Raw genomic sequence first — 10,261 nt, forward strand, 5'->3', positions numbered from 1 at the left:
AACATTGTGTGCATCAAAAATTTATAGCTAAATATATTTATTATCTAAAAATAACTTAATAAGTTTACAATATTTTAAAAATATACTGAAAATGGACGGATAAATATTGAGTATATAAGATCAATAATAATTATTTGATTAGAACTCCCAAGAGTCGAGCCACCTCAAACTGTTCATAGTTGAGTTCTGGTCTTGAGCTGGTCCAGTCATTCCGTATGCAAGTGGTGAAAAGAGATGAAAACTGTAGACTATTGTTCCCATTAACACACCAAGCGAAGAGTGATATACTGTGCGACCCAACTCGGTGCTGAGATAGCTTTGTATACTACGCAGTAAGTATTCTGTCAGGATACCTGAATATAATTAAAACTAATTATTTTATAACATATTTAAAAAAGTATTAAAAGCGGTACCTATATGAAACAATACATACAAATCAAACGAATATTAGTTAATATTCCAAGTCTAACAGTGTTACCTACATAAAAAATAAAAAATATTTACATAAAAAAAAATATTAAAAACAAATTTGTATAACTTCTTTAATAAACGCGGTTCTAAATGTCATGGAGCATTAGCTATTAAATTTGAAAGCTTACCAGTGAGCATTGAACTGAAAATAAGTGCTGGAAAATAGTGATGGAAGTACAGCACTCGGCCCATGGCCCAAAACGGTACGTAGTGTAACGCCCAGCCAACAAAACTCCAGCCCGCGCCATTTAAAAGTTTGCGAGTTTTACCAGCTGTAAAAAATAATTTAGGTATTTATTTACCGCATTAACTATTATGGTCCAGCATAGGCTAGGAAATAGGTTAGATGCTTCCATTCCTCAAGATCCCAAGAAAAAATACGTTTTATCCAGCCAGTCTATTAAAATATTTTTATAACTATTCTAATAGACCGGATGATACTTACATAACTATGCACGGGTGGAGACGTCTATAGAAATGTTAAATATGTTACTTTAATTAAATATTTTTGTTATAAAAACCCAGAAGAGTTAATCAAATCTTCTACGTCTACGTATGACAAATATAGAGTATTCACAATATTCTTAACCGACATAGTGATAATAATTACAAATGGACAAATAGAATACTAAAATAAAGTTATTTTTTTCCCTAATTTTTATTTAATAAATGGAACGTTTTTCTCGCCCACACTAGTAACAATTTAGCTCACTCACACACGCACACGCACTCACACTGACCCGTACACTCACACACACACACACACACTCACAAATGCACATACGCTAGACTTTTTTTGTAACTTTTTTCTATTTTTTATTATTTTTTATAATTTTTGCCACTATGTCCAAGAGGGACTGGTGACTTGTAATAACAGGTTTTCTCAACCTTGTTCAAGCACCAGTCTCTCACAATAATAGATAGCATTCAGTTTATTGTCAAAAAAAATGCAATAAAATTTCATTTAAAAAAAATGCAATAAAATTTCATTTAAAAAAAATGCAATAAATTTCATTTCATTTTCTCGCTGTATGCTATACTTATTCGTTGAGTGAGGAAAGCACCAGCCCTGACACCGCCCCAAGAATAATCCAAAGGAAAGGAAAGTCTAGGGGCCTCATAGCCTAGCGGTCTTATTAAGTGGCAGCTAGGTGAGGGGTACCGGGTTCGATTCCCGGTTCGAGGGCAAGTTTTAATTTAATTTAAATTTGTTCTCGGCCTTTGGGAGGGTTGTGCGGTACCGGGCGAGTGCTTAAACCGTACATAGAGGACGCTGTCTAATTTCTAAAAGATAAGCACGAATTGTAAAAAATCCTATACTTGACGCTGGCTAATGCACACATCGTGCCAGAGCCATAAAAAAAAAAAAAGGAAAGTCTCCCTTCCCTCTGCAAATATAATAATGCTTACCCGGTAGAGGACTTCCGAAAGCCAAAGCCCGTTTCTCCTTTATTGAATTCACAATATAGATGATGAAGAATACCACGAGGAAAGCTAAGTTGGCCCACCATATTACTGGATTGCCGAGTAGATAAATACGATGAGAGCTTCCTGAGAAGTACTGACCCTATAATAAAAAGTACATTTGTACGATATTCAGAGAAATCGATTTACTCTGGTTACAGATTCACAACGGCAATTGGAGCATGAGTTATCAGATAGCTACGCAATGTTTTTCGCTATTATTTATTGATAATTTAAATGAGAAATAACGATTTTGATTTTAGACAACGTAGTTTTATTTTGAGAGAATCTTTATCATAGACTATTACAAACAGTGATGTGTCAGGGTTGCCAGCAAAAACTAAAGATGTACTTATAATATGAGTTGTTAAACTAGGGTTAATTTTTTTCTAATTTCAACATTTATACATAAGGCACACTGAATGCCCTAAACATGCTTTTCACTGTTATAATTTACCCTTCTTCGTAAAAACTAAATAAGTCTAATGAGTTCTTTTTTACTAAAACTCTTTCGTCTCTTTTTGACAAATTGTGTTTACGCTGTTATGAAACGAGACAGATATCTAATTGAAACGGTGCAACTACAGTAAAGTGTTTTTTTTATATAAATAACCCCCTTGGTATTGACATTATAACCTAATTTTTTTGATTTTCCCATAAATAGTCGAAGTTTATGGCGAAAATTATTTTTGTCTGTCATTTACATCCTGCTAAAAATATTGAAAACTTACTTATGTAAAGTGGTAAAAATATATTTTTTTATTCTTAAAAATATGATTACCCTGTAATTAATGGGCCATTGCCACGGCTGTGAGGTGACCTCTCCTTCCTTAGGTTTGAGGCCTGCATTTCCTTGCAACATTACCGCGTGTGATTCTATTAAACGCTCGAAGAAACCCGATGCGTATGATTCGAAACTCATCTTCGGTACTGAAATATAAAATAGTTTTTTTGATAATAAACGGTGCATTTTCTATTGATATTATTTCCGCAATCGTGGTCAGCAAAAGTCTGCAAACTATTCACGTATACAGTAGAGAAGTTATTTAAATACCCATATACACAAGGCAGAATATTATTTTGAGTATCGTCCGACCAAAAGCCTCATCGAGCCAATTTTTCGGGTCAAGTCTGAATAGCTTCATCACGTAATAAATCCCGGTATAGTTTCGTCCTCTTATATTCTCAATTATCACGACACCATTATGGACGTAATGTCTACATAGTTGTACCAGCATAATTAAAAGACTTTTAATATTGATATGATTAGTATAAGATGTTGTTAGGTTAGCTATTTTTTAAAAAGTAGTTTAAAAAATTACCTTAATTAGACAGAAGGTCCCTAGGAAGGGACGGAATATTGTTGTTTTACAAGTTAAATTTTTGATGGCATTTAATTTGTATAAATAAATCGATTTCTCCACAAAAAATGTCAAAATCCTGCGTTGCAATACGTTGCATTGATTACAGCAAAATATTTAATGATGTAAATGTATATTGGACAGGGTAATGCGAGCTAATATAATTCTCATTTGATACAGGTAGTTTTTATAAAAATGTTTTATATACGTGATTACAATCGAACTATAATGACGTAACAGTGTTGTCATAACGAAAAGCGTGATTTAGCACTGCAACGACATATATGACGACGAATTATATGAAAACTAGTGGACCCGACAGACGTTGTCCTGTATGATTTTTCAAGCTATTAGGATATTAAAGTATGAAAGTACCGACTGCAGTGCCACCTGCCGGGCTGATTTGTGAATCTAAACCATTCCCAGATCCCCTTGAACACACACAAAAAATTTCATCAAAATCGGTCCAGTCGTTTGAGAGAAGTTCAGTGACATACACACTCACAGAAGAATTATATATATAAAGATATTTATTCAATAATTTCAACTATAATACTTACGTCCATCGAATAAGTTATCTTCAACATTCCAAAGCGCGTTGAGATCTCTTAAGTTAGGATTGCAGGCCACCTCCTGTTGCTCAAATCCCCATTTCGGAAGCTGTTTGCCCGTAGTAGTTAGAACACAGGACTAATAACAGAATTACAACAAAACAATTAAATCATGTAAATTAAGTGAGGGCCAGCGGTGTCTCACAAAAAAAACCAAAATGTGTTGAATTACTTTAATTAGTTATTACTTTTACAATAATGACTTAACTAAATATAACTATTTAATCGGCCCGATATTAGGTGCACGAAAAATATATTATATTGCTAGCGGACTAACGCCATCTTGTAGCAGAAACCTATATAAAGCGTGGCAACACCGGCGTTGACTCACTTTTATTTCGAGACTTCGTGCGGAACGGACTTGTTACTAACCTATCCTCAGTAGATTTTAAAAGTCTGAAGTACCTACACGTTCTAATCTTTTGTGTAACCTAATAAAATTATAAACTTAACTAGTTGAGAATTGACCGGTCCGATATGAGGAATCCGATCAAAAGCTTCCGAGTCTCTGTTGTCCGTTTCCTTATATAACGTAGTTGCGTAAGAGGGGTACCTACTGGTATTGGGTATGCGGGGCAAAGGGAGTGCAATGGATATGTAACATGTAGCATAATATTTCCTCCATATATTATAAAAGCAATAATAACTTGCAATAAATACTTCAAATATTGTAAAGAAGGTATCATTTTACGAGAAACATAAGCTGTGACTTTAGAGGAAGAAAACAGTTACATGGAAAGCGTACGTACCTGTAGATAGTGAACCAAAACGAATTTACTCCGCACTGTTTGTACTTCATCACCATCTTTACCATTCGAGACCACGATCTTCCAAACATCGTTAGCATCACCCACACCATCCTACGATTAATCGATTGAAAATTATTTAAAGATTGCATTTCAGAAACAAACAAAGAAAATATTTCAACAGAAACAGAAGTTTGATCACATAAATGAAAGTACATAACAATCGCTCGCAGCGAATTACGCTTCATCACCAAACGGCGATGATGAGGCGCCAGTTTTCTGTACTCTCCTAGGCACAACATCAGTGCGTAAATATGAAGAAGGAATAAGGAACAGAAGAAGTTAAATGGCGCTACTTAAAATAGTAGTTTAAAATAAAAATTATTATGACAATAAGTATTATTAAGAGAGAGTCCTGATACATTACCCTGATTGATCTATTCCACGATTTAGTATATTAATATTGATTAAATTTTTGACTCCATATAAGGGGCCATCCATAAAGTACGTCACACGTTAATGGGGAGGGAGGGTATCACCGAAGTGTAACATCGTGTGACGAGGGGCATGGGGGGGTCCATACTTTTGTGACGTCACATGTTAAAATTTAAATACTAAAACGCAAAGTTTGGATGTGAATAAAAAATTTTAAAAATTTACGAACTTGATCTATATTTATTAATAATTTAGCATTCACGCTATGCGATAATCTCTCATGCAACGTCATTTAACTTCTAGAGCGACGTTATAATGCAAGTGAGACACTCAAATTCACGAGAATTTTGAATGGTAAGGATTTCAAGATAAATTTTTAAAATGTGTGACGTCACATCAGAAGGGGGGGGGGGGTTATAAAAATGTGACAACCTGTGACAAGGACGGGGGGAGGGGTTCAAAAGTCCTAAAATTCGTGTGACGTACTTTATGGATGGCCCCTAAATGAAATTAGTCCACGTTTTATTTTAGGTATCTAAAACATTGCAGGTATGTTTTACATTTACATATCTTTATTAATAAAAAACACTAAAAGCAGTCGGCCTAGCAGCTTCAGCGTGTGACAGAGGTTGTAGGTACAATCTCCGGCAGTGCAGCAATGGACTTTCTGTCTATGTATCTAATACTTGTTCGTACGGTGAAGGGAAACATCGTGAGGAAACGGGCATGGCTTAAATCCAAAAATCGACATATGTCAGACAAAAGGCTCACTTGTGGAATAAAAACATTGTGCAGAGACGGACGCAATCTGCGGCCCATATGGTTTAGCGCTATTGGATTATATTTTCTTATAAATAATATATAGAATTAATATCGTATAGCTTTTTTCATTGATTACTTGTGAATAAGGGACGATTTCGGGCAAAAATTCGTTCACAATACGCAAACGTACGTGTACGTATTACGTATAACTTATGGAATACGAAAATCTTAGGTCAAAATTAATCTTTAAACTAAGTTTTACACGCCCGTACTTACCTCACCATATCCAGTAACTTGCATGAACTTGGGTGTTTGTGGGGCGCGTTCTCTATGCGAGTGAAGGTTTCGTCCAGTAGCCGCGTGCGTCAAACGAATGAGGTCACCGCTACGGACCGTAACGACTCCAGACACTTCCTCTCTATCAAAGGGCTTTATTACCCACTTGTTGTTGTCATCTTTGTGTGTATATGTCGTTATCTGAAGTATACATTATTGTATAAAGATATATTTCCCTTGACGAACTCTTTAACAATAACAATCCATATTGAAAGGTTACATTGTTATCTTAATTTTATATTGTCATACCAAAATATTTTTAACAAATTAAGCGTGAATGCAAAAATATATAAAAATCCTGTCCCTTAGAGTGTAAATGAAGCCATAGCAAATTAAAAATTAATATTATCATATTTCTTTGATTTTGTTTATCCCTTTGGAGTAGACTCTTTCAAGTGCACATGCGCTAATTAAAGATTTAAGTTGGCGTCTGGGAGATAGTACCGGTGATTCCAGAGCTGGTGCTATCCTCGCTTAACGAATAAGTATCGCAATACAGCGAGGAAATGGTGCCAGTATTAAAGGTTCGGTGACCAAACTTTTTAAATTTGTTTTCTATTTATCCATTTTTAATAATTATTATTATTCCTATCAAGTTTAAGAATATTGTAAATACAGTATATTTAATCATATATATTGCACCATATAGACGAGTGGAAAAAATGCAACCATTCTTCACCTGTTGCTGTCTCGCTCCCACGCTTTGTGGGTATAAATGATGATGAGAGTGCAAGTAACCTCCGCCTGTCCGATGATTCTTCAATGTCAATATGGCTCCGTAGGCCAGCACACGTGGTGCACTCGCGTTATGTAAGCTATTGCCTTGAAGTCGAGCTTGGAATCCGGATGAATAAAATCCATCTCCGTTACCACTAAAATTAATAAAGAAGATTAAATATATACCAAGAAATATTTGCCTGAATCCTTGACACAGTCAAAATCTGTTATAACGACATCGAAGGGACTACTCATATTTGGTCGTAAAAACCGGTAGTCGTAACGTAACAGCCGATGACGTTGTTATTAAGTACTAATACATACTTTTGGAACTTTGATATTGGTCGATATAACCGGTACGTTGTTCTAAACCAGTGATTCCCAAAGTGGTCTATATCGACCCCTAGGGGTCTATGATAACCTGCAAGGTGTCTACGTCAGCGAAAAAAAATTTGGGGGTCCATGAAATGTAATGTACTGATAGTACCTATTTACTTACATCATACAATCTTATAATATCAAAACATATACATTATATTGACTTATTGCTTATGTTATTTTATTTATAGTTTATTTTATGTTTATTTAATGCTACGTATATTTTACAAAACCGATACAAAATTTTAGTTTGAGTAGTTTTAATTTAAATTCAATTAAAAAATTTATAAATTCACGTGTTTTTAGTTTTTACTTTAAGTTTTTAACACTAAACTTCACTAAAGTTAGAAATTTACAGGAAATTAATATCAGGTAAGTAGGGGGTCTACCCAACACGGAAAAACATGGCAAGGGGTCTACGACACAAAAAAGTTTGGGGAACTCTGTTCTAAACGATGTTGTCGTAAATGGTTTTGAGTGTATTTGCAACGCAAAACAAAGTGTTTGGCTGATCGGTTTTAGTCAAGTAACACTAGTTCTCAAGTCAATGTAGCAAACACATTCCTTTGTTTCATTTTTAACGACAAAAAGGTGATTAGTCCGTTGTCATCTACCATAAATAATGATTCCAAATTGCTTCATAAAATCTAGGCAAGCTGTGATTATTAAAGTTAAATAAAATTACTGTAATTTTGTAAATATTTTTCAAAAATAGTACCTTTTGTTGAGAACAGTGAGATGAATCCAAAAGAAAAACGTATACAAGACAATTGGCCAGATAATGAGTGTTATGCTTCTGCCAATCAGATGCTTGATGGTTAAACTCTGAAAATAGTTGATCATATATTTCACTTCATACAAAATTATCCAATAGCCATCTATACCTACAAATTATATTTTTTTTAATACTTACAACTGGTTTAGACAAATCACCTAGTACATTCCATAGGTCAGCTATAGTTCTGAGACCTACAAAGAGCACGATAAAAAGGCCGACAAATTTGACGGACATTGTGCAGGCTAGTGATGTTCCTAGGAAAATTTGCCATGACAACATTCTTATAGAGAAGGGATATAGACCCTCTTCTGATAATGAGCGGACCTAGAAAACAATAATATCAAAATTAATACAATTTTAATGCGCTTTCAAATTTAAAATTTTATTGAAATTCTTACCTTAAATACACCATACATAGAGCAGCTCATAAAAAATAATAGTATTGGGTCAAGTAGAATATAGCGGTTAAGAGTTAAGAATCCTACATCTGAAAGAAAGATAATTCTTAATAAATTTGAATTTTGAAGAAAATTAATCTTAATGATTAGATTAAAAATGAAACGGCAATTTTCTGCTGTTGATGTCAAATCTTTGTTAATAATTATTTAATCAAGTTTGTCAAGTACTATGCACTCATTTATAATTTGCATGGGTCAATTTTAGGGAGTGAATCTTAAGGATCTTTAGGAGGAATGATCTTTATTACATTAACCTATAATCCATACATACAATTATTAACGAACATTAATACATACAACAATTATTTAGATTTAGACACAATAATAGAGGCATTGGAAAAAATATTAAATTATAGATTCTTGTGAATCTTGTTGGTGTATATGGTCAAACTTTGTCTTTTTAAACAACTTAAAAAAACTAAAGAAGTAGAAATTTGATGCAGGTTATTTTAAGAACCTTAATTATTTCATTAAATGTATGTAAAATATTTTTGAAAATCGTACCAAAAAGCAAAAGCATGGTTCCAATAACACTGGAATCAATAGATCTTGTCATCTCCCACAATGTTAAAAAAGTTAGAGGTATTATAAGAGCACCCAGTGTAGTGCAAAACTAAAAAAAAAAAAAAAACATTACATTCAATGCACATAATATAATATGTGAGTATAGTAGATTTCTGTATTTAACTTATAATAAATAAATATAAACTTACAACCCTCATTCCTTCATACTTTGCACCGTCGTATTTGTCTCCTGGTTTCTCAAAAGGAAACTTGGCATCATATCCTGTTAGCTTCCCTGATACAGCAATGAGCATCTAAAATTTTTATTTTTTTAACAATAATGTCAAGCTGCATATATCATACAAATATACATAGAAGTAATTTATGCTGATTCAACATTAATTTGTTTCTACATAACCATAATGATAATTCAGAGAGGAATTATGCTTGGAAATATTATATGATTCTTTTTTAGATTATGATAATCTTTACTTTTGAAGACTATGATAGAACACTACGAGAGCCAGGCTATATCTGTGCTCTAATTTAAACTATGTTACTTATTTTTGTAGAAACACCACATAAGCGGTTGGACTTAAGTCACAATCAATTTGCTAAGTAAATAAACTATTCAAGCTTTTTTACTCACTTTCCCCAGTGGTGGATGTACATCAAAAAAGAAAGTTCTGTTGATATACCAGCTAGCCATTTTACCAAAATGTGTTTCATCCCAACTAAAGAGTAATACATAAAATTAATTGATATTAAATATGAATATAATATTTTTTATTAATGTATTGTGTAAGGGTTTAACTATTTAAAAGTTTTGTCTTACCAGACATGGTCAGGTTCCAAAACTTTGTAGAAACGTGTCAAAAAAGTTCCACCACAAATAAGCCCAAAAGCCAACCACCATCTGAAAATAGTGTTATGTTACTTGTTTAGTTTATATAATAAACAAACAACGGTATGATAGGAGACTCCAATTAACGTGATACATACATTTTAAGATTTGAACAGTTTTGGCTAGGGTTTTTCATATTTGCAGCTCTTAAGATGCAGAACTTAAAATATTTATATTAAGAAATTTCCACCTAATTTAAAAAATAATATAGCGTTACATTATAATGTAAAACATTTTACTGTTAAATTTCAAAGTTATAACAAAGTATAACAAAGTACAACAAAATCTGCATATAAGATGTAGAAGTAAAGTCGGCTGTTGGAACTTGGAATGCAA

General features: G+C 33.3%; 1 protein-coding gene across 2 annotated transcripts; it reads right to left on the reverse strand.

Annotated features, from left to right (window-relative positions):
- Positions 1 to 9: 9 nt before the first annotated feature.
- On the reverse strand, positions 10 to 10,193 carry LOC125052085 (protein O-mannosyl-transferase 2). 2 transcript variants are annotated; one of them, XM_047652754.1, is made up of 16 exons: positions 10,024 to 10,193; positions 9,857 to 9,937; positions 9,671 to 9,755; positions 9,231 to 9,335; positions 9,022 to 9,130; positions 8,458 to 8,546; positions 8,195 to 8,383; positions 8,000 to 8,106; positions 6,866 to 7,058; positions 6,127 to 6,327; positions 4,657 to 4,767; positions 3,857 to 3,986; positions 2,717 to 2,865; positions 1,882 to 2,038; positions 600 to 743; positions 10 to 353 (listed from the first exon to the last, which is right to left on the reverse strand). In XM_047652754.1, exons 1-16 carry the CDS (start codon positions 10,059 to 10,061, stop codon positions 139 to 141), a joined length of 2,103 nt encoding a protein of 700 aa, XP_047508710.1. In that variant the 5' UTR covers positions 10,062 to 10,193; the 3' UTR covers positions 10 to 138. The 2 variants fall into 2 exon arrangements, with proteins under 2 accessions (XP_047508710.1, XP_047508711.1); XM_047652755.1 differs by lacking the exon at positions 4,657 to 4,767.
- Positions 10,194 to 10,261: the final 68 nt, after the last annotated feature.

Source organism: Pieris napi, chromosome 1, assembly GCF_905475465.1.
Source record: "Pieris napi chromosome 1, ilPieNapi1.2, whole genome shotgun sequence".
Lineage (NCBI taxonomy): Eukaryota > Metazoa > Arthropoda > Insecta > Lepidoptera > Pieridae > Pieris > Pieris napi.

Excerpts from the sequence above, each read along its gene's own strand:
- LOC125052085 (XM_047652754.1), bottom strand. The coding sequence starts at position 10,061 with ATGAAAAACCCTAGCCAAAACTGTTCAAATCTTAAAAT. Across the intron at positions 4,768-6,126 it reads AAGTTACTGGATATGGTGAG|GATGGTGTGGGTGATGCTAA; the intron begins GTAAGTACGGGC and ends GATTAATCGTAG. Across the intron at positions 744-1,881 it reads TTTCGGAAGTCCTCTACCGG|CTGGTAAAACTCGCAAACTT; the intron begins GTAAGCATTATT and ends TATTTTTTACAG.